Here is a 24,289-nt window from a genome sequence, read left to right as displayed (position 1 = left end):
GAGAGGCACCCCCGCCAACCCTCAAAGCACACCCTGCGGACTGCGGGCCGGGTCAGCCTTGCGGCTTTGTCACTTCGTAGTCATGCCCCGCCCGCCTCCAGAAAGCCCACAACAAGGCTGGTGGCTTTCTTGGGCAAGAGCCTTTGGAAATATTGGCGTCCTGGCCAGTCATAGCCCTGGCCCTAGGTTTTATGAACGCCCGCTCTTTCGCTCTTGCCTGTGTCTTTAACACACACACACACACACACGATAATGTCTCTTCTAGGGAAATGATTTCAGATAGTTATCCAAATTCCTGAAGACAAGCTTTTCAGGGACCGTGTCACCGTCCTTTACAACTTCCTGTAGGTAGGGTTTGCCTATCTTGATTTTGTGGTTAGCGTTTACATACTGTGGTGTAGTGCCTAATTTACATCTGCCCGATTTATCTACATGTGTTATTAGTAAGCAAAGAGTAACTTAAGCAGGTTTTGTGCTTCTATGCGTACATTTAGTTTTGCTATTCTTCACAGTTGATCTCGGGGTGTTAAGTTCAGAGATTTCAGTTACAGTTTTGTATGTGTTACCTCTTGTTTCTTGCTTTTAGAAAAAGGTATTTCTTCCCATTTGTGCATTTGACCTTCACCTTGTTCTCTAATGTGTGTGTGTGTGTGTGTGTGTGTGTGTGTGTGTGTTGGTCCTGGGGCTTGGACTCAGGGCTTGAGCACTGACCTTTAGATTTTTCACTCAAAGCTGGTGCTCTACCACCTGAGTCACAGTCCCCTTTCTGGCTTTTGGTTGTTAACTGGAGATTAAGAGTCTCATGGCTATTCCTGCCAGATCTGGTTTCCATCTTCAATCCTCAGATCTCATGCTCTTGAGTAACTAGCATTACAGGAATGAGATATCAGCACTAAGCTGCAAAAGCCATCTTAACTGGCAGGTGGTGATTCGTTTGTGCTGCACCTGGAGAGAACTGAGAATGAATCAGCCTTCCAAAATAGAGTAATAGAGTGGCTGCTTGTGGCTAGAAGTTTCAGTAGATGATGGGAACTATTGAGGTATGACAAACACAAGACCAGCTGGCCCTTATAAGATCTCTGTTATACATCACCTTGGCAATAAAATAAAATTTATAAAATAACAACAATAATGATAATAATAGACAAGATCTCTGCCTGGGCACCCTGCAGAAAAGTAGGAATTTGGCTAGTCTTTTATTAGTTTCTTTTGTTGTTGCTGTTAACCTCTTCTGACTTTTCCCAGATTCTCTTCCTGATTTTAGTTTTCTCTCACACTGTATTTCCACTGACATTATTCAAAATGGCCATTTTTACTGTTTCATTTCCTCTTTGAGCATATCTAATGCCACTAGATAGCACCCTCCCTTCTGTTAAACTTCAAAGCAACACCAAGATAGGTGAAGGAATGCAGTTAGAGGCAATGGTAACTTGTTTTAGGCAGCTATCATCCAGCAGTGGGAGTCCAAGGGAAGAATGCAGGTGGGATCAGGAAGTACTGACAAGTACCAAGGTTACTTGGTTAGTTCATCCATTCATTCCTTTACTAATTTAACCCATGTTGTGGACCTGGTATGTGTCAGGTCTCCTGCAACAGCTGGAAATACAGACATGAGCAATATAGATGGGTCTGTGCATAGAGAACCTGAGAAATATCAACAGTGGATTGCATCTTAAGTGCAAGTGCAGATTTAAACTGAAGTGAGGATCTCAAAGACTCTGCAGAGGATTACCAGTGAACATTTTTGGGGCTGATGAGAATGCTCTTGGTTTTGAGATTAGTGGTAGTTAAAGGCACTGGACTTCGTAGGCCACAAACTCCAATTTTTATCTGTCTAGCACTGGCACTAGGAGGTTTTGAGCTTTGAGTAGCTTATCAGCCCTTTCTAAAAATACTGGGCTCTAGGCAGCTTAAGAATCAGCAAATAGCTGAGCACCTGTGGCTCACAATTGTAATTCTAACTACTTCGGAGGCTGAGATCTGAGAAATGAGGTGTGAAGCCTACCCAGGCAGGAAAGCCCATGAAACTATCTCCAATTGTCTACCAGAACAAGCTAAAGTAGAGCTGTAACTCAAGTGGTAGAGCACTAGCCTTGAGGGAAAAAAATAAAAATAAAAATAAAAATAAAAAAAGCTCAAGGATCAGGCATAGGTCCTGAATTCCCTGAGTTCGAGCCCCAGGACTGGCATACAAAGAATAAAGCAAGTACTTGGGCTGGAAGTAAGGCTTAAGTGTAGCAAGCCATACCCTGAGTTCAAAGGAAAAAGAAGGAGAAGGAGAAGGAGAAAAAGAAGCAGGGAATACTTTGAGGGGAAAAGCAACAAAGATAGAATGTAGTATTCACTTTTCTATAACTCTCTAAGGCTTTGTCTTTTCATATTCTGTTGCCTGAGTAATTATCTGGTATCTTTAAATAGTTGCCCAGGCATCTTAACCAGCCTTTCCAATTCTGGCAGGAGGACTGGGCTACTTCAAGTGGACTTATATAGTGAAACATGACGATAGACATAGAGTTACACAGAGAAGTCACATTTAAGCTAAGACATTAAATAACTAGAATTTATTTTCTCATCTTAACTGTTAGGTTGTTTTCTAATCAGTTTGGATGATACCCAGTGTTTCTAGGCTACAACCTGATTTGGAGCAATGGTGCTATAGATATATTTCCAAATATTGTACATAGTCACAACTGTAGTTTACATTATATTCTCTTTTTGACCAGTTTTCTGGTCAAAGTTTTCTTGTCCCAACACATATCACATTTGCTTGAGAAATGACTGTGCCTTGTCTTAAGGAATATAACATGTTACAAAGAATAATGCATCATATCTTCTAAAATCTGTGAGTGCTGTGTATCTCGGTGTATGTATATGTGTCTGCGTGTCTGGGTGGTGTCTGGGTGTGTGTGAGTCCTAGAGCTTAAACTCCAGGCCTGGATGCTTTCTCAGAGCTTTTTTGCTCCAGGGTAGTGCTCAACCACTGGAGCAAGAGCTTCACTTCCAGATTTTCGTTGGTTAATTGGAGACGAGGGTCTCACCAACTTCCCTGCCTGAGCTGGCTTGGACAGTGATCCTCGGTACTCAGTGCTCCTCAGTCTCTTGAGTAGTTAGGGTTACAGGTGTAAGTCACCAGAGCCCCACAAGTACTGTGGATCTTACATGTTCCAAGGGGACATAAAGTAAATCCACCTCTTATAAGTTATATTTTATGTTCTAATAATTAAAAATGAACATCTCCCTAGAGTCTGCTATAGAAAAGCAGATCGATTAAATACCACATGACTTTGGATCTTAGCAGAACACAAGTGAAACTGAATTTCCAAAAAGGAAAAGATTGAAGGGATTCCTGAAAAAGGCAGTGGAACTTCTGACCAGTTTATAGATGTTCTTGTGTCTTTGATTACATAACTTGATAGTCTGAGGCTGCTTTATCACCAAGTACCAAGTCAAACATTTGCAGTAGAGGTAATGTTAACATTCATATATATACTAATAAGAGTGGCAAACATTGAGTGCTGAGGCTTCTAGTATTTAAATGAAAACTGTTATGAAAGCTGACCTAGAACTTATTATGCAGCTTAAGCTACCTTGAATTCATCAGTATCCTCCTGTCTCGGCTTACCAGGTGCAAGGGTTACAGGTGAGCCTCACCGTGCCCACTAGGGATGATATTTGCATGGGTGTGGCCATCTGTCTTGAGGACTTTGGTGCCTTGACTGGCCTTGAACGGCAATTCTTTTCTCAGTCTCTTGTTCCTTTACCTGTTTAGTAGGACAGTATTCAATCCAAAAGGGTCAATGGCTTTTGTTTTGTTTTTGTTTTTGTTTTTTTGCAATCCTGGAACTTAAACTCAGGGCCTGGTCACTGTCCTTGAGCTTTCTCAAGGCTAGCACTGTACTACTTGAGCCACAGCATAACTTCTGGCCTTTTCTGTGTATGTGGTACCAAGGAATCAAACCCAGGGCTTTATACATGCGAGGCAAGCACTCTACCACTAGGCCATACTCCTGGACCACCACCCCTTTCCCTCTTTTTTTTTTTTTTTTTTTTTTGCCAATCCTGGGCCTTGAACTCAGGGCCTGAGCACTATCCTTGGACTTTCTCAAGGCTAGAGATCCACTACTTGAGCCACAGTGCCATTTCTAGCTTTTTCTATGTATATGGGACTGAGGAATTGAACCCAGGTCTTCATGCATGCTAGGCAAGTATTCTGCCACTAAGCCAAACTCCCTCCCTCCCCCTGCCTTTTTTAAAATGCTAGTACTAGGGTTTGATCTCAGAGCCTCAAGCTTTCACTTGTTTTTTCTGCTCAGGGCTGGTGTTCTACCACTTCCACCACATCTTCACTATTGGCTTTTTGCTGGTTAATTGGAAATAATAGTTTCATGAATGCACTTTTCTCCCCATGCAGGCTTCAAATCATGACCTTCGTATCTCAGCCTCTTGAACAGCTAGGATTACAGGCTTGAACTACAAGCATCTGGCCAAAATGATTAACACTTAAAGTACTGTATTATTTTTAAAAATATTGTGTTATATTATCAGGAGATCTTATTAAGAAAAGTACTCTATGCTTGTAACATGTTTGCCTACCAATGAAAGCAATAAACAGAACTTAAAAATAACATTGGGGGGGCCGGGAGTTTGGCCTAGTGGTAGAGTGCTTGCCTTGCATGCACGAAGACTCAGGTTCAATTCCTCGGTACCACATACATAGAAAAAAAGCTGGAAGTGGTGCCGAGGCTCAAGTGGCAGAGCTCTAGCCTTGAGAAAGTCCAAGGACAATGCTCAGGCCCTGAACTCAAGCCCAGGACTGGCCAAAAAACAAAAACAAAAACAAAAACATTGGCTGTGGAAATAATTTGTCAAGGAAAAAGAACTCTCATCAACTAGGTAGTTTTCATAGTTGGTTTTTAGTTTTTTAACAGCTCTTGCAAGCATAGCTGTGTCAGTGTTGGAGGGTATATACTTTCCCATGAGCTCATCAGAATTCAATTCTAGCCCATGTAGGAGAATGGAAGGTTGTGTGAACCTGCACAATTTGACTTAAAAAAATTACTGTAATCCATCAGGTGCTTAGAACCTTGACTTCCTTTCAGCTGCCAGCTGTCTTCTTGGTCTTGGACAGTCTAATTACTTGAATTTGTTTTTTGTGCACTCAACTTTAGAACTGCTGTCATTCTTGCTTCTGGTCACACTCTTGAGTCTTCTTTGGCTTATTGTCCTATATATACAGATCCTTTTCTAGATCCACCCCCTTCCTTTTCCTGTATCTCAAATCAGCATGCCTGATTCCTACATTTTTATGGGAGTAGAAGGAGCCATGGGCCGCAAGACCTGCGATTGTGGACTGGGAGGATGGGAGAAGAAGGAAAGACTTGTGTCCAGTACCCACTAATTTTGTGGTTCTTAGTTCTTCAGCAAAAGCCAAACACCGGATACATAGAATGCCCATAATCCCAAAATGAGTATGTTTTTCCTTTTTCAATTTTCACTTAAAACTAGATTGCTCTTCAACTGTGATCTGAAGTGGCTGGCATCTCTAATGCTCAAATGACAATGTAAGAAAAATAATTTCGGTGGAGTATTTCTGTCTATTCAGAGCAAATAATTGTCAGGAAGACTTGGAAGCAGTGGAGGTTTGTGGAACTCATTCTATCTGAAGTGTGTTATCTTCTTTGTGCCAAGGAAAGTGAACCAGAAGGTAAATGAGAATATGGAGAGATATGACTCCCGATTGGGTTTAAAGTATCATAAACCCATTTGTCCGTATATCTGCTCAACAATGAATGATTTTCAAGAAGAGAGAGACTTTTTGGCAAACCATGTCTTCCCTCAGCTCAATGAACTCTGCAATTCCCGGGGCACATACTTCAAAGCTGTGGACCTGAGGTGGTCAGCTGTGAAGTCCATGAAACCTTTCCCAGATAACCTGTTCCGACAGTATTCTTGTCTTCACTCCCAGCACCTGAAGCTCTGTCTTGACTATGTAAACAACTGCTTTCCCTTTTTCATTTGCCTACTGGGGCAGACATACGGAGAATTCCTCTCTGAGTATACACCTTTCCTGTTCTCCAAAGCAACAGACTTAGCAAGTTTATCTGGAGAAGAACAGAATCTTTATGTAGCTGCAAAAAATGGTTATCCATGGGTTCTGGAGACTCCCAACTGTAGTCTTATAGAGTTTGAAATTATCCAAGCAGCCTTCCGGAGGGAATCTCAGTTTCAGTATTTTTACTTCCGGACTGGGACCACACTGCTGAGGTCTTTTGAAGAGGTGGAGGAAGAAGAGGAGGAGGAGGAAGAGGAGGAGGAAGAGAGACTGGCTTCAGTTCCTCTGGTAGATGAAGAGGAAAAATTGAAGATTGGAAAGCTGAAGGCCAAGATCATTAGCAAAGGGCTCCCTGTCAGATTCTATAAAGAGCTGCATGAGTTGGGCGAGCTGGTATTGAAGGACTGGTTGGTTGTAATAGAGAAACTTTATCCTTGCTGTGTGATAACTGAAAATACAGGTTAGTAAACACAGCAAGAGTGAGAGTAAGTGTGTGTGTGAAAGAGAGAGAGAGAGAGAGAGAGAGAGAGGGAGAGTATGAGTTAACTCTGTTATCAATATAAAGTTAATGGTTTATGTGTCTTCCTAGGAGAAGAATTTTCAAATGATTAAAAATAACTCCTTGACTATTTAAAATGAGTTGGGCACTAGTGGCTGACATCTGCTATACTCAGTAGGTTGAGTTCTGAGGATTGTGGTTCAAAGGCAGGAAAGCTCATGAGACTCTTACCTGCAGTTAATCACACACACACACACAACACACACACACACACACACACACAGAGCTAGAAGTGGAGCTGTGGCTCAAGCGATAAAGTGCTACTCCTGAGCAAAAGAAAGAAGGAAGGAAGGAGAGATAAAAAGAAAAGAAGAAAGGAAGAAAGCAGGAAAAGAGATAGCACCCAGGCCCTGAGTTCGAGCCTCAAGACTGGTACCAAGATGATTACCATATTCCTGTAACATGTATTTCTGCATTTTGAATCTTGTTGAAACTGAAAATAAGAGCTTATGAGTTATGGGAGATGATTTAGGAAGTTAAGGAGCTTAGGGAAGGCCCAGAAGATGCAGGCACAGTGCTGCTTTGGTTTAGTCACTGGGGCCAAGTGAGTGGATGCTCTGATGCAATAGTTCATGAGCTACCTATGCAGACACAGGTCAACAGTGAGAATGGTGAGTGTGGATGAGCAGAGCCCACATGATAATCTAGTGCTGGTACTGGGGTAACTGAATCTAGAGTAGAGACAATGCATGTTGTAGCCAAGTCTAGTCTAGCCTTAGAGTTTTAGAATCTGACTCCATATAATCCCAGATCCTAGATTTTTCACTTTTGATCTGTATGGATTTGAGCAAAGTAATGTTGATAAGCTTTAGTGTATTCTATAAAATGGATGAATAGTAATTCCCTTGAGAGCAGTAGCACATGCAAAGCACCTAAAATCAGTGCTTGGCACATAGTGGTCACTTAGCCAATAACTACTGGGTTCTAAAAGGGTGTATATATTTGACTAGAGTCTGAAATTCTCTAACATCCTTTTGCCAAATCACAATCTGTATCATATTTATTGATTAATACTCAACAGTGTATATTTGGGTTAAGCTTAATTCACACTAGTGTTCTTTAGTCTTTTTTCAATATTAGTAGATAAGTTTTAGACTTTTGTGGGGGGGGGGCACTAAGAATTGAACCAAGGCTTCAGTGTTATACCTTGGAACTATACTCTTAACTTCTGTCCTGCTGTCATTCTCTTTGGTCTCTACTTGTGTCTTTGTCTCTCTCACCTATTTCTCTATATGTTTATTTATTTATTTAATTTTGTTTTTGTGGTGCTGGGGATAGAACCCAGGGCCTTGAACACACTAGGCAAATAGACACTCTACAATATGCCTAGCCCTTTATACTTTGTTCTTAATACATATCTATGGGATAAATGTCTTAACCTAATGATGCAGAATGGGTGGATTATCAGAAATGCTTTGGAAGGAAGGGTAACTTTTTTGTCTCATAGATCTTTCCTCCCCGTTAGTGATTCAGTCTACAGCTAGAGTAGTGATAAGTCACTTGGGAAGCCAGTTGTTATGGTAGGCAATGTAAAGTTATCCACTTTATACTGTGTGTGTGTGTGTGTGTGTGTGTGTGTGTGTGTGTGTGTGTGTGTGTATTGTGTGTTTTAAGACAGATTCTTATCATATAGAATGGGCTGACGCAAGTGCTGAGATTGTAGATGTGGACCATCAGGCTTCATATTAGTTTATACTTTTTAACTCTTAGAAGTACTTATAGTGTCAAAGCTGGGCATTGTGACTCACAGCTGTAATCCTAGCTACTTGGGAGACCAAGATGGGAAGGACCAATGTTTGAGTGTAATCTGGGAAAGTTAATGAGGCACCATCTCAATAAACAAGCTGAACATGATGGCATACAACTATAATCCTAGCAGTTCAGAAGGCATAGGTGGAAGGATTGCAATCCAGAGCTGGCTGGGGCAAAACTGCAAGACTATCTCAAAAATAGCTAACACAAAGGATCCGGGCTGTGGGTCAATGGTAGAGTAATAATCTAGTGCTGATTTCAAATCCTCATCCTCCAATCTCAGCCTAGATAGCAAAAGGCCCAGAATTAAAAACCCAGCACCACCAAAAAAGAAACATTTCTGATGTCCTTGGAGATGCCCAAGTTTAAAGAGTAAAGGTTAAGGTTAACTCAAGAGACCTGATGAACTATAAGGTCATTCCCATATTATCTTGAAGATACTGAAGCTGGAAGTGGACCTTTGCCGGACTGTGATTCTCCAGTCTATTCTGGCCCTAACTTAACCCATGGGGTAGCCAGAGCTAGGGGGTGTGTCTGCTGAAAATCTGCCAGACTAACTGCTCTTACATTTCTCGCCCTACATGATGATGATAGCCTTCACCTTCCTCACAAAAATACAAACCTGGTGAACAAGAGTGTCCAGAGACAGGGGAGCAGTTTGGGAGTTCAACTTTAATTAGGCAACAAGTTTGGATTTACAATATATTGGAACTTGAAGGAGCCTCAAACATCATCCAATTGTCTGACCCTCTTCCCTTATTTTACCAGAGTGTAAGGGACTTGCTGCTCAATGATAGAGCTGCCCCTGGTTGTCAGCCAGAGTAAGTCATCTTAACCTGGAGCTCCTCTCCACTCCTCCAACCTGTGTTATGAATAGATATACCAAGCCAATCAAATTAGATACATAGTTAACAATGTGGAAAAGTAACATGTTTTGCTTTTGTCCTTCAGAGGGCTTTAAGTTACTTGGAATACCAAGTAGATTCCTTGTCCAAAAGTACAAAGTCAAATGGCTGGCCTAGGGTTAGATGCAGCACTACCCGAAAAGGAAGGCAGACTCCTTTGTGCGCATTTATAATAAGTAGATACAGTTGGAGAAGGTGGAACTACAAATGTAATTATAAGATCTTATCTTTTTTACTATAAAGACTACAAGCACAGCTTTGAACGTTTATATCATGACGAGTTTATTCAGAAGTGCAAGCAAGTGTTTGTTATTTCTAAGGAAGCCAACAGGACCTTTGACGTGTTGGAAAAATTTGCCTTAAAGGATGTGGAACTTGATCCTAACTCTTCAGCATTAACTTCAAGCCTAGACTCTGTTCTCAGGTAAGATGTCAAGAAATTCCAAGCCTCTGCAGGTGTGTGTGTGTATGTGTGTGTACCTGTACCTGCGTGCACACCTGCACCTGCGTGTGCTTACCTGTGTGCCCTAAGACTGAACCTTGACTTCACAATTTTGTGGTCTCAGTTGGCTGGCACTCCACCACACCTCCACTTCTTACTTTTCCTGGTTAGTTGGACATGAGTGTCTCTAATTTGTCTTCTCAGCCTGGCCTTAAATCTTAATCTTTAACTCTCAGCCTCTTAAGTAGCTAAGATTTACAGGCATGAGCTTGCCTGACTTGCCAAGCTTTTTTATGGATTGAGCAAAACAACCTGAGTTCCAAAATTGGAATGGCTACCTTTACTTGCTCCATTTCTCCATTTTCTGCCCATCCCTTCCTCTAAGAGCCTATAAATCCCACCTCTTAGAATTTCTTCATAAGCATTCACTCAGCCTTTTTTGCAAAGCTTTTCTTCAAGATTTGAAACCCCCATATTGGGGGCATAGGACTTCCCTTTTTTCCCTCTCATACATCAATGTAATTCTTTTTTTTTTTTTTTTTTTTTTTTTTTTTTTTTTTTTGCCAGTCCTGGGCTTGAGCTCAGGGCCTGAGCACTGTCCTTGGACTTTTTCAAGGCTAGAACTCTACCACTTGAGCCTCAACTTCTGGCTTTTTTTTTTTCTATTTATGTGGTACCAAGGAATCAAACTCAGGTGTTCATGCATGCAAGGCAAGCACACTAGGCCAAACTCCCGGCCCAACAACAGCATTAGTATAATTCTTGAGAATGATGCAACCTCTCTCAATCTCTCTCTCTCCCTCCCTCTCCCTCTCCCTCTCCCTCTCTCTCCCTCCCTCCCTCCCTCCCTCCCTCCCTCTCTCCCTCCCTCCCTCCCTCCCTCCCTCCCTCCCTCTCTCTCTCTCTCTCTCTCTCTCTCTCTCCCCTCTGTGTACCAGTCCCTGGCCTAAACTCAGGGCCTGGACACTATCCCTGAATCTCTTTGTGCTCAAAGGTAGAGCTGTGCTGCTTGAGCCACAGCACCACTTCCGGCATTTTTGGAGTACTTCATTAGAGGTAAGAATCTCACGGTTTCTTACCCAGACTGGCTCTGAACTACAATTTCAAATCTCAGCTTTCTGAGTAGCTAGGATTACAGGGATGAGCCACCAGTGCTTGGTGTCCCTGAACTTTCTGTGGTTGTTGTTCAAAGCTAGTGTTCTACTCCTTAAGCCACCACGCTACCTGGCAGGCAGCGGCATGACTCTCAGAGCTCAGTCTCCTGAGTTGCCAGGATTAGCAATTAGTGAGCCAGCAGGGCCTAGGTAGAGTTTCTACTTTAAGAAATTTTAAAACTGATGATCTTGGTGTGCTGAATCTGTAGTCATATTCATACATTTTGTGCCATTCCTTCATGCTTTTATTCAACCACTAATGGTCAGCAGCTATACTACTAACTACTTGGTAGCAAATAGGAAAAGCCTCAAAACTGCCCCCGACATGGTACCCACAAAAATGAAAAATCTCTAGACATGTATTTATGGGATCACAATTGTGTAGGGCACAGGCGCAAGTGTCTAGGCTACTTATTCATGGGACCAAGACTCTTCAGCCTACATAGAAACTTTTCACTAAACATGCAACAAGACAATTTATATCTTGCCCTTTCCAGTTTGTAGATACCATAGTAATCATTACTACTAGCTCACACCCCGCTAAAGCGACTTCCTAGTGAGTCACCAATGGTGACAGTCATTTAATTCAATTTCTCACTTCTAGACATCAAGAGTGATGGGAGTCCCTGGTACATGAATGCCTCAGGTTTAGATCTCCTCTCACCCTGCTACAGCTAGCCTGGTGATGGTGTGCAGAGTAATGGGCTAGGACGATACTGTTTTCTCTACCAGATTTTAGGTTTGACATGCTCCAGGTTTACATTGGATAACCATAGAATCTGTATAGCTGCTTTATTTCCCGAAGCAGCTGCCTGTGTGTCTACTCTCTAATTTTACACAAGACAAAACTAAAGCAAATGGGTGAATGACTTCTTTGAAACCAACTAAAGCCAGAATTGAAGCTAGAACTTCCTTCTCTCTGAGAGGAAAAATATATGTAAAATAATTTTGCCTCCCACCCTTTCTTCCTCCTCCTCCCCCAGTAAATATTCTTGCCTATATTTTATCCCTTTATTTTCCAGAATAAATTCTTTTCCAACTTACAAGTCTATTCTTCTCTTGACTGGAGAACGTGGCTGTGGGAAGTCCACTCTGATTGCCAACTGGGTGAATTCTTTCAGAAGCAAATATCCAAACATCCTGATGATCCCGTATTTCGTTGGGAGTACCTCAGAAAGCAGTGACATCATGTCTGTGATCCATTACTTCATCACCGAGCTGCAGCACAAAAACCACGGTAATGGAGCTACACTTCATGTCCACTTAATAGAGTGTGGCCAGGCTGGGCGCAGTGGCTCACACCTGTAATCCTAGCTACTCAGGAGGCTGAGATCTGAGGATCATGGTTCAAAGCCAGCTCAGGCAGGAAAGTCTGTGAGACTCTTATCTCCAATTCACAACCAGAAAAAACAGAAGTGGAGCTGTGGCTGTGGAGCTGTGGCTCCATGGGTAGGGTGGTAGCCTTCAGCTGAAGAGCTCAGGCCAATGCCCAGGCCCAGAGTTGAAGTCCCATGACCAGCCAACAACAACAACAAAAATAAAAAAAAAAAGAAAAAGAAAAAAGAAAAAGAAAGTGCTTGGCCAATTAGAGATAAGCACTTATTCCCTGCCTGGCTAGTTTTCCCAAACATTGAATGTCTTTATGTGTCTTCACATTATCCTAGTAGTGAGAATTTGGCAAAAACACATGTTTTTATGGAGTTTTTCTATTACTAGAAGGATTCAGATGAAAAGCTACTTGAAACAGTAACCACTCTATACAACATCTTAATAATAACAATAGTGTTTGGAAATATGGCTTAGTGGCAAAGTGCTTATCTAGCATGCATAAAGACCTGAGTTTGATTCCTCAGTACCACATACACAGAAAGCCAGAAGTGGCACTGTGGCTCAAGTGGTAGGTAGTGTGTGTTTAGGGTGTTAGAATTTTAAGGATGGAAGTCTGGTTGGGTGTCTCACCAAGAGAGGGGCATGAGGAGGGGAGGGAGCTAGATGAGTAGCTCAGGTGTAGCATTGTTAAGTGCCTCTCCCCTCCTGCCTTTCAATTACAGCTCTTCCTATTCAGTTCACTATTCTTAGGGCAGGTTCCTTTGCTGGTTCCTTACTGATTGCTTAGCTCTTCATTACTTTTTTGGGTTCTGTGAATATTGGAGAAAGTCAGGTAAGTAAGCTTTGGAGAGAGAGAATACTGTTCTGATTGAGAAAGGCAGGCAGCAAATCAATTAGCAACTTATCACACAGTGCTGAATGCTATGCTGAAGGATGCAGGAAGGTTACAGGGCTATTGTCCCTGCCATTGTAAGGTTAAAACTTGCTGCTGTGTCACCTAAATCCCATTTCAGTGACTCTCAAGTGGAAGCTAATTTCTTACTTTGGGGAGACTTGCTAGATAGATATAGAAGATCTTTCCTTTCCATCTTGAGGCTGTACCACCTCCCTTCCAACTCCCATGGCTTCACAGGCCTCCACTTTTGGTTGGAGGAAAGGGAGGGGTACAAAAGACCCACCTGTCCTTCTGAGCCTGGGCCTGTACATGGGGTACAGATAAGCCCCACTCAAATGTCTTTCTCTAGTCCTTTGTCATCTGAGGAATCAGGCGGGTCTAGGAGGTAGCTTCAGCATTTTTTTTTTTTTTTGGTGGGTCATGGGGCTTGAACTCTGGGCCTGGGTGCTGTCCCTGAGCTCTTCACCTCAAGGCTACTGCCCTACCCCTGGCCCTGGGCATTGTCCCTGAGCTCTTCAGCTAAAGGCTACTGTCCTACCTCTTGAGCCACAGCCCCACTTCCCATTTTCTAGTGATTATTTAGAGATGAGTCTTGCAGCTTTGTAGTGCCCAGGCTGGCTTTGAAGGGTGATGTTCAGATCTCAGCCTCCTGAGTAGCTAGAATTACAGGCATGAGCCACCATGCCCAGCAGGTAGCTTCAGCTTTTGTGGGACAAGGAGCCAGACATACCCTCTGTTGAATTTGCTGGAGAGACATCCCATTGACAAGAAGAGGCCAGCCATGTGATAGTCAGAAAAAAGAACATTGCAGATGACAGGGAAAGTTAAAGTAATACTATAGTCCTGAGGCTGGAAATAAAGCAGAATGAGCTAGAAGGGAAGAGGGCCAGTGTAGTAAGACAATTCATGTTTATGGATGGAGTGCTAAGAAGACACAGAAAAATCCCAGATTACGTGACTTCTCTTTTTTTTTTTTGCCAGTCCTGGGCTTGAGCTCAGGGCGTGAGCCCTGTCCTTGGACTTTCTCAAGGCTAGAGCTCTACCACTTGAGCCTCAGCACCACTTCCGGCTTTTTTTTTCTATGTATGTGGTACCGAGGAATCGAACCCGGGTCTTCGTGCATGCTAGGCAAACACTCTACCACTAGGCCAAACTCCCTGCCCTACGTGACTTCTTTTTCTTCTTATCAAGTTCTCTCTAACATGATTTTAGAGAATGAGAGTAATCTTTGGATCTTATACACATTTTACTATGGAGTCCTGGAAATGTTTTGGAGACCTAGTAGTAAACATCACTACTTCTTTGAGCAAATGAATCAAACCTACAGATGTGTGTTAACTGTCCATCTGTCACTGTCACTCATCTTCCCTACCTGCTTCTGCCTGTCTAGCCAATGAACATATTCTAACAAAAATGGAAACATTTTTGCCTAATTTGAATTGTCATATTGTAGGTACTCAGCTCTACATTTTTCTATTGTAGGTGCTCATCTTGAAATGGATTTTCTTAGTGAAGACTTGAATGTCTTGGTCTTTTCACTTCTAGTAGAAGTGTTCATAGCCTCCATCAGTTTAAAGCCATGTATACTTGTACTAGATGGCATTGAAGAATTAATTGGCCTTTATGGAATTTCAGGTCAGAAGGTAATATCTTTTTAAAACAAAATTTCTTCCCCCCCCTCCCTCTCTTTCTTTCTTTCTTTCTTTCTCTTTTTCTTTCTATTGTCAGTTGTGGTGCTTGAACTCAGGGCCTGGGCACTGTGCCTGAGCTATTTTACTCAAGGATAACCCTCTACCACTTGAGCCACAGCCCCATTTCTAGCTTTTTTGGTGGTTAATTGGAGATGAGAGTCTCACGGACTTTCCTTTTCAGTCTAGTTTTGACCTGCAATCCTCACATCTCAGCCTCCTGAGTAGCTAGGCTTACAGATTTCAGCCACCAATGTCCAGTTATTACTATTTTATAAAAGATGTAGGGTCTGGTGGCTCACACTTGTAATCCTAGCTTACTCAGAAGGATAATATCTGAGGATTGTGGTTTAAGCCAACCCTGGCAGGAAAGTCCATGAGACTCTTATCAACCACTAGAAAACTGGAAGTGATACTGGCTCAAAGTAACAGAGCAAAAAAAGCTTAGGGACAGCACCCAGGCCCTGAGTTGAAGCCCCATGAGAGAATTTAAAAAAAAAGAAAACAATCACAAAGGAAGGGGGGGGCAGGAGGGGATATAGTCCAAACAGAAGTGTACTCATGTATACCTTACCTGACTAATATAACTTTAATTCCTCTGTAGATCCTCTATAATAATAATTTGTTTGTAAATTGTGGATAAAAAGGAAGACCCCCCCAATTTGGAGTATACTTAATATATTCCCATTGCATTGCAAATCTCCGAGTATACCCATGTAGCACTTTTTTTTTTTTTTGCCAATCTTGGGGCTTGAACTCAGGGCCTGAGTTCAGGATTAGAGAAAGGTTTCTTTACCACTTGAGCCACTCTACCACTTCTGGCCTTTTCTATGTATGTATGTACTGAGGAATCGAACCCAGGCCAAATCCTAATCCCCATCTAACACTTTTGTTACTGCTTTAGTTTATATTGAACAAGTACATAGACAGTATTTATAACAGGCTGGGCACCATTTTAGAAAGTAAAAATATTCACACATTCTAAGCACCCAAGTCTGTGAGGAAGAGACTGATCAATTTCCCATTATACAGATGGAGCTTGAACTCAGGGCTTGGGTGTTATCCTTGAGCTTTTTTGTTCAAGGCTAGTGTTATATCATTTAAGCTAAATGACTCTACTTCTGTCTGTTTGGTAGTTAACTACCTGGGCTGGCTTTGAATCTTGATCCTCAGATCTCAGCCTCCTGAGGAAGCTAGATTACAGGCATGAGCCACCAACACCCAGTGATATCCACTACTCTTAATATCTGTAACTCCAACTTTACCCTATGATTATAACCCTTTATCCCATTTTTTTGGGGGGGTAGTCAGTAGTGGGGCTTGAACTTTGAGCCTGAGCATTGTCCCTGAGCTCTTCAGCTCAAGGCTACCACCCTACCCCTTGAGCCACAGTGCCACTCCTGGTTTTTTAGAGGTTAATTGGAGATAAGAGTCTCATGGTCTTTAGTGTGGGGCTACCTTGAACCTTGAATCTTCAGATTTCAGCATCCTGTAGTTAGGATTACAGGCATGAGCCATTGCACCTGGCTCAAAGTGATTTTAAAGTCTTGCATGTTATACATGTCTTTATATATCACTCCACCAGGTGAAAGACTTTTCCTGGCTACCTAACTCGCTCCCTCCTCATTGCAAGTTTATCCTGAGCACAGTCTCCTCCAGCTTGTCCTTCAAGTCTCTCTGTACCCGTTCAGATGTGAGGACAATAGATCTCTCCAGCATGGGAGATGAAGACACAAAGCTCAGCATCTTCAAACAGCATCTCTCCATGCCCAACCAGGATTTCTTTTGGCAAGACAACCAGATTTGGAGGAAAAAACCAAACCTGAGTCCTTTAAAACTCACAATCCTAGCCAGGGAGCTAAGCGAATGCAGAATCTATCGAAATGAGTTCCAGTGTATAAGGGAGTATTTGGAGGTAGCCTCTATTCAGGAGCTCTGGGAGTTGATTCTAAAACGCTGGATTGAAGATTACAGTTGGACTTCAAACGAAAAAAAGACAAATTCAAGCACTGTAGCTACAGAAGGTAGGTCATAGGCAGTGTTGACAGCTTGATGTAAATCTACAGGGGAAAGCCATGTGGAAGATTCGACCAAAGGGACAGAGTCCATGGATAGAGTTGTCAGAGAAAATAGAGGACTTCTAGATCAATCTGGATTTCATTCAGGTCAACAAGAAACACTCTTTTAGCAGAAGTATGTCTCACATACCATAGAGGACATGCTTATACTAGACATCATTTGGATACCAAATAATTTGGATTATTTCATTATTATTCCAGATTATTTGGATTTAGTATAAGTATACCCAAAATATTTTAGGGGACATACCTATATTAGAAATTTGTTGTTCATTTCAAATTCAAATTTAACTGTATGCTAAGTATTTATACTGTCAAACTCCCAGCTATATACTGTCAAATTAGAGAATTATCTACAGAGCTGTGTGCATAAAAAATTATATTACAAACAAATTTCAGTCACATTTTCCAGGAGTCTGAGAAATGTACCTCCTTCATTATTTCTTTTCTCTCTCTTTTTCTTTTTTCCCAGTACTAGGGTTTGCACTCTGGGCTTCTTGCTTGCTAGGCAAGTGCTCTGCTACTTAACTTACACCTTCAACCCTTTCCCCCCTCCATTCTCTTTATTCTTGAGATAGGATCTTGCCTTTTACCTGGGCTAGCTTACTCCACAATCCTCTATTTACACTTCTCATGTAGCTGGCGTGATAAGCAACCTTGTCCAGATTTTTTGTTGTTGTTGATGGTGGTGTTTGTGGAGCTAGAACTCAGTACCTGGCTTTTTGCCAGTCCCTGGACTTTTTGCTTAAGGTTAGCACTCTACTATTTTTTTTTTTTTTTTTTTTTGCCAGTCCTGGGTCTTGGACTCAGGGACCCAGCACAGTCCTTGGACTTTCTCAAGGCTAGAGCTCTACCACTTGAGCCACAGCACCACTTCCAGCTTTTTTCTATATATGTGGTACTGAGGAATGGAACCCAGGTCTTTGCATGCTAAGCACTCTACCACTAGGCAAAACTCCTAGCCATTCCACCATAAGCCAGTGTGCTACTTCTGGTTTTTTGGTGGTTAATTGGAGATAAGACTCAGACGGGGGGCCGGGAGTTTGGTCTAGTGGTTAAAGTGCTTGCCTAGCATGCACGAAGACCCGGGTTCGATTCCTTGGTACCACATACATAGAAAAAAGCCGGAAGTGGTGCTGAGGCTCAAGTGGTAGAGCTCTAGCCTTGAGAAAGTCCAAGGACAGTGCTCAGGCCCTCAGCTCAAGCCCAGGACTGGCAAAAAAAAAAAAAAAATCAGCTCATCAATTAACTGATGAGCTTAATAAACTCTTGGGCCAGGAGTTTGGCCTAGTGGTTAAAGTGCTTGCCTAGCATGCATGAAGACCTGGGTTCGATTCCTTGGCACCACATACATAGAAAAAAAAGCCGGAAGTGGTGCTGAGGCTGAAATGGTAGAGCTCTAGCCTTGAGAAAGTCCAAGGACGGTGCTCAGGCCCTGAGCTCAAGCCCAGGACTGGCAAAAACAAACAAACAAACAAAAAAGACTCAGACAGGCTTTCCTGCCCAATCTGGCTTTGAACCACACTCCTCAGACTTCACCTTCCTGAGTAGCTAGGGAAACCAGTGCCCAGCTTTAGATTTTTCTGTTGAGATGGGACTCTCACAAACTTTTTGCCTAGGCAGGTTTGGAACCTCAGTCCTCCTGATCTCCATCTCCCAGGTAGCGTGGATGAGAGGCACTTGCCAGTAGTGGCTGGTCATCTCTCTAACTCACTTTAAATCTGCCTTTTGATCCCATAGTCCCACTCACAGCACAGTTCAGGTTAACAATATCAGTCCTATTGGTTTTCTGACAATTTGGGTTATTGTATCAATTCCATCTGTTTTCAGTCAATTCAAGACGTTTTTAATCAAAGGAGGATTTGAATGTTTCCCGTGTCTCTATTTGTTGAAATTAAACTTCAAGACCTTGGTGCTGGGCTGAGAGTTTTGCCTAGAGGTAGAGAGTGCTTGCCTAGCATGCATGAAGACCTTGGTGCTGGGTTGCTTGCTTGTCATTTGGCCAGCAGTCTTCTTCTGAGGTGGTTGACCAAGTACTGTTGTGGAGGTCCCTTGATTCCTGGCTTCCTCCTGGACATCTGTGGTCCTGTCTATCCCCAGACAGTTCTGTTTTTGCTGTCACAATCCTTCATAAAAGAGGTCCCCCTCCTTTGCTGGCATCTTGATCCTGGTTTGTGCCTAAATCTCTTCTGTATCTCAGTTCTGAAATAGCTCTTTTCTTTCTGATAGAAGTTATTAAGTTATTCTCATCAGATCATCCTATAATCAACTGTATTGTTTATTGTCAACAATATTCCACCCTCTAGTCAGGAATTTAATGATATTTCCACAATTTGCTCTTGAGAGAATTTATTCTTACAAGCCACTGTTCCAGCTATGAGCCGCAAAAGTCTATTCAGATATTTGAGTTTTCCTCTTTGATTCTAACATAACACTCTTTTCTTCAGGACGGTAAACAGACAGAAGTGGCATGGTGGCTCAAATGGTAGAGTACTGGTCTTGAGTTGAAGAATTCAGGGACAGCACCCAGGCCTAGAGTTCAAACCCCATGACCGACAAAAAAAGAAAAAGAAAAAGAAAAAAAAAAACCACATTGATTCCAACTTATCTTCAGCCCCATTCTTTGTTCTAGAGTTTCCATTTCTGTAAATCAGTTGGCTTTACATTTATCTTACCCTTTCTCATGCCAAGCAGGTAGAAACGAGACTTTTGCCATCTGGAAGAGTCATTCAGGCTGTATGGCCCATTGCCCTGATACCTAGAGCCAGGGTAGGCTATAAGGAGCCCAGGACTCCTCCCTTTGTGCCTTTACCCACAGGGACAGCTCCACCATAAGCCCTGTCCAGAGACTTCCATCCAAACCCTGGAAGCTGGGCCACAGGTTTAGGAAGAACCAGACTAGCGTGAGGAGGAGAATCTTGTATAGTTAAGGCTAATGATTTGCTTAAGATTGCAGGCAACCTGGGTTCATCTCCCAGTCATGGCATAGGGAATACATTTAACATGGTAGACCATGTTGTCATGTTTCTCAGTGGTGCGACGGATCTCTTTACAGTTTGTTGTCATAAAGCTTAACTATAGGACCAAAACCTAAGGGACAGGTAAGTAATAAAAAGCTGCCTCTCAAGTGATGTGTGAGAAAACATAGCAGGAGAACAATCTTACAGCAAAACCATTGCATCCCTAGGTATAAGTTGACTTTACTAAAGATTCCTCAACAAAGATGTCAATAGAACATATAAAAACCACTAGAGATAATTGGTGAGAATAGAGACCACAATTTAATAAGTAACCAGACTGAGTTCAAATCCCTGTTTAGCACTTAACTTCTGTGTAACTTTGAGTAAATATTCTAACTGGTCTGGCTTCATTTCCCTCATTTAAAAGGCAGGAGCAGGGCTGGGAGTTTGGCCTAGTGGTGGAGTGCTTGCTTAGCATGCATGAAGACCTGGGTTCGGTTCCTCGGTACCACATACATAGAAAAAAGGCCAGAAGTGGTGCTGAGGCTCAAGTGGTAGAGCTCTAGCCTTGAGAAAGCCCAAGGACAGTGCTCAGGCCCCTGAGTTCAAGCCAGGACTGGCAAAAAAAAAAAAAAAAAAAAAAGAAAAAGAAGGAAAGAAAGAAAGAAAGAAAGAAAGAAAGAAAGAAAGAAAAAGGCAGGGGCCATGGTTACTAGAGGGTGATTACAAGGTTAGTCATGTCAAGTACTGAAGATGCACCCTGACTCAGGATTGCTCTTTTTCTGTCCACCCTCCCCCCCAACATCCTTTAGGGCTGCATGGCTGGTTGTCGGACGCACTGTGTTTACTGTGTGTTGCACACTGTGGGCTAGCCGAGGATGAGCTGCTCCATCTTTTGGAGTTGCTGGGTTATAGGCATCATTACAGAGTGACTACAGTACACTGGGCTGCCTTCCGCAATGCCACCAAATACTGGATCCAAGAGAAGCCCAATGGCCTCCTCTATTTCCAGCACCAATCCCTGCGACATGCTGTGGAACACCAACTACTTGGTAAGGCCCAGGTCTGCTGGCTAAGGGGAAGTAGGGTCACCTAGGAGAAGAAACTTATGGCAAGATTGCTCAGGGAAAACTCGATCAACAGCTATGCATAAAAATGTTTATGAGGTTTACTCAGGTTAACTGAGATCTGACATCAGTTGGCTCTGGCCGAACCCAAGGGTTTGTTAACTTCTGCACATAGACAGCCCTAGGCACCTCTACTGGCTTCACAGGATCACTGGGACTCAACTTCTTCTGTGTCCTTGGCATACTGCACTGGCTTATGTTCTCAAGGCTAATGCATGTTCATGGTTGCCGGAGCACCAGCAATTACCTTTTAGGCAACAGGAAGGACAAAGGGCTTTCCACTTCCTTTGAAAGAGCTTTCTTACAAGTTTCCTGTGAGCATTTCTATTTACTTTTTTTTTTTAACCCAGAAGTTCATTACTTGGCCCATAGTTTACACAAGGACATTTGGGGGTGAATATTTCAACTGAGTGCACTGTGTTTTAAGCCAAGGCTGTGTTCTGTCACTAAAGAAGAGGGGAGTGGCTACTGGATAGAAATGAGTGATCTCTGCCCAACTTTGAAATCAAATTCTTGATCCCTTGTGAGGTGTACCTCATAAGAAACTACACAGACACATTTCATCTAGATGCCGAGCATTCTATAACAATTAAGCACAGAGAGCTTCTGAAAAAAATCTTTTTTTAAATCACAATCTCTGGGTAGATTCTAAACTCTGCCTATTTCTTTTTTTCTCCTTCCTTCCTTCCTTCCTCCCCTCCTTCCTTCCTTCCTTCTTCCTTCCTTCCTTCCTTTTTTTGGTTGATTATGAGGATTGAACTCAGGGCCTGAGCACTCTCCCTGAGCTACACTTTGAGCCAGAGTACCACTTCCAGGTTTTGAGTGGTTAACTGGAGATGAGAGTCTCATGGGTACATTTTTTTTTTTGCCTGCGCTGGCTTTGAACTGTGATCTTCAGATCTCAACCTCCTAAGTAGCTAAGATTACAAGTGTGAGCCACTGGTGCCCAACTTCATTTTCTTGTACCATATTCTTTTTTTTTTTTTTTGCCAGTCCTGGACTTGAACTCAGGGCCTGGATACTATCCTTGGGGTTTTTTATTTTTATTTTTCAAGGCTAATGCTCTACAACTTGAGCCACAGTAGCACTTCTGGCTTTTTTTTTTTCTCCTGTGTATGTGGTACTGAGGAATTGAACTCCAAGCTTCATGCATGCTAGGCAAGTACTCTACCACTAGGCCATGCTCTCGGCCCTGTACTATATTCTTTTTTTACTTTCATTTTTGGAAAAAATATCTCAGTTTAGTCATTCTATTCCTAATATCTTTTTGTTCTTTTCTTTTTTTTCCCGGGGTGTACTGGGGTTTGAACACAGGGATTGATTACTACTTGAGCCACACTCCCAACGCAGATTCCCCTACATCTTAATATGATGTGGAGGAGAGAGCAAGCATAGGAATGTTGTTGCTTTTAGATCAGTGTCAGTTCTTCCATTCATTTGCTCTGTGGTTGTTTGCACTGGATTAATTTCTCTATTTCCCTAAGAATGATAACACTGTTGGGTACAGAGGCTATGGGGTCATGGTGTAGATGCTAAAATTCTGTGTACCCATTGAACCCCTTTTCTGTTCTATGAGCCCTCAAATATAAACACTATAGCATTGTCAGAAATGCAAGTTATTGTGCTGCAGAATGAGGCATGAAGAACTGGAACGGCAATAATTCCCGTCCGTGTAACCTGGGCATGAAGAACAAGCCCAGCACACATGCATGGACATGCATGACTCAAAGCCAGGGCTCTAGGACCTGAATCTATCCTGATAGTGTTTGTAAAGGGCTATCTTTTGACTTTTGTCAAAATGTCATAGCAATCATTTTGAGGCAAGTTGGTCTTCCTTACATGTATGTTCCTTGTTGTTTTTTTAAATATTAATTCTCTGTCTGGTAGTATATCCCATTTGTAACCTAAATTACTACTAGCCAATTCATTCAGAGAGTTTTTGATCACTCCATCAGGTCTGAATGTCCTGAGACCTATTCTAATTATACTTAGTAGGTATTTCCTGAACAAATGCACAGCTATTTCTGGCTGTTTGTATAGGGGGAGGGCTTACAGTTTCTGATGGCTTCCATTTCTGTTGTTTTGAGAGGCAGCATGGGATTTCAGTTTCTGGTATCTGCCTTCATTGGAAATAGGAGCCAGCAGCCTGAGCCCAAGAGAAGCGGTGTGAATCATCTGTACGTGACATTGTGATCAGGGGACACAAGTGGCCTCATTTCACCCTATCCTCAGCTCATTCTGGCCCTGCATGCTATTTGGCAGAGTCTACCTTTGATTCTTCCAAAAAAATCACCCTGGCCTCTACTAAAAGTGACTTTTTTGTTGTTAAGAGCAATAGCTTTAGCCTCTTATAGAATAGGTATTACTTTGTACAAGGTGTTAGTCACCCTCTTAGCACTTGCATTTCCTACCTGCAAAATAAGAATAATAATAGAATTTACCTTGAGAGTCTCACAATACTCATTCATGTTTATACAGCATTTGGTATACTGATTAGCACTCCCACTCTCAGGTGGCCACCGGCCATATTCAAGATAGCTGTTCTTACTAGTGAGGAGACGTGGATTTGAATTCTAGGTCCCCAGTAATAAAGCTTTTTTTTTTTTTTCGTGGGTCATGGGACTTGAACTCTGGGCCTTGAACTCTTCAGCTCAAGCTACCACCCTACCCCTGGAGCTACAGTCCCACTTCCCACTTTCTAGTGATTAATTGGAGATAAGAGTCTCAAGGTCTTTAGTGCCAGAACTGGTTCTTTGAACCACAATCCTCAGATCTCAGCCTCCTGCGTAGCTAGGATTACAGGCACGAGTCACCACACCCAGGAAAGCTTTGTTTTTTTTTTTTTTTTTTTTTTTTTTTTTTACACTTCTGTAAAAGTGTTTGTCAGCCCAGCTTCTCCTGTCCCATAGTGACTGACAGCAGTACTCTACAAATGTCAGCCATTAAGTCTGTCAATGGGAACAGGGCTGTACTTTGCCCTCAATGATGATGCTGGGATCAAACCATGCCTTACACCCACATGTGGCTGGAAGAGCATGGGATTCAATCAGAATATGTGAATTAACCATGCTTCTTCAGTTGCCAGCCCTGTGCTGACTGGGCAAGTCATCTGATCTCCTTGATTTTAATTAGCTTCCTTTGTTTAATGGGGCCTCATATTTTTGTTCTCCTGATGAGATCATTGTCCATGAAAATATTTTGTACCTTGTTTTTCCTTGCATCTTCATACTGTGAAACAGAGTATATGCTCTACCACTGAGCCAGTATGTGCTGTATATTTCACGTGTGTGTAACACTCCAAATTATGGTCTCAGAGTAATATTGGACCCATCTCTCCCTCCCTCCCAC

General features: G+C 42.4%; 1 protein-coding gene across 4 annotated transcripts in view; it reads left to right on the top strand.

The window, feature by feature from the left end:
• The window catches only part of Nt5dc3 (5'-nucleotidase domain containing 3), a 93,955-nt gene that overhangs the window by 550 nt on the left and 69,116 nt on the right, over window positions 1-24,289 (top strand). For 3 of the 4 annotated variants that reach the window (XM_090328521.1, XM_090328519.1, XM_090328520.1), the window contains exons 2-7: window positions 5,506-6,512; window positions 9,512-9,692; window positions 11,887-12,101; window positions 14,571-14,731; window positions 16,362-16,800; window positions 20,627-20,866. In XM_090328521.1, coding sequence (XP_090184647.1) covers window positions 5,717-6,512; window positions 9,512-9,692; window positions 11,887-12,101; window positions 14,571-14,731; window positions 16,362-16,800; window positions 20,627-20,866 — 2,032 coding nt within the window. In that variant the 5' untranslated portion in view covers window positions 5,506-5,716. Of the gene's footprint in view, window positions 1-5,258; window positions 6,513-9,511; window positions 9,693-11,886; window positions 12,102-14,570; window positions 14,732-16,361; window positions 16,801-20,626; window positions 20,867-24,289 lie in introns of those variants that run through there. The other variant, XM_090328525.1, reaches the window with a different exon arrangement.

This window comes from Megascapheus bottae, chromosome 2 (assembly GCF_031878675.1).
Source record: "Megascapheus bottae isolate mThoBot1 chromosome 2, mThoBot2.hap1, whole genome shotgun sequence".
NCBI classification, from domain to species: domain Eukaryota; kingdom Metazoa; phylum Chordata; class Mammalia; order Rodentia; family Geomyidae; genus Megascapheus; species Megascapheus bottae.
Note: the sequence above shows the minus strand (reverse complement) of the source record. Positions and strands in the feature narration are given on the sequence as shown.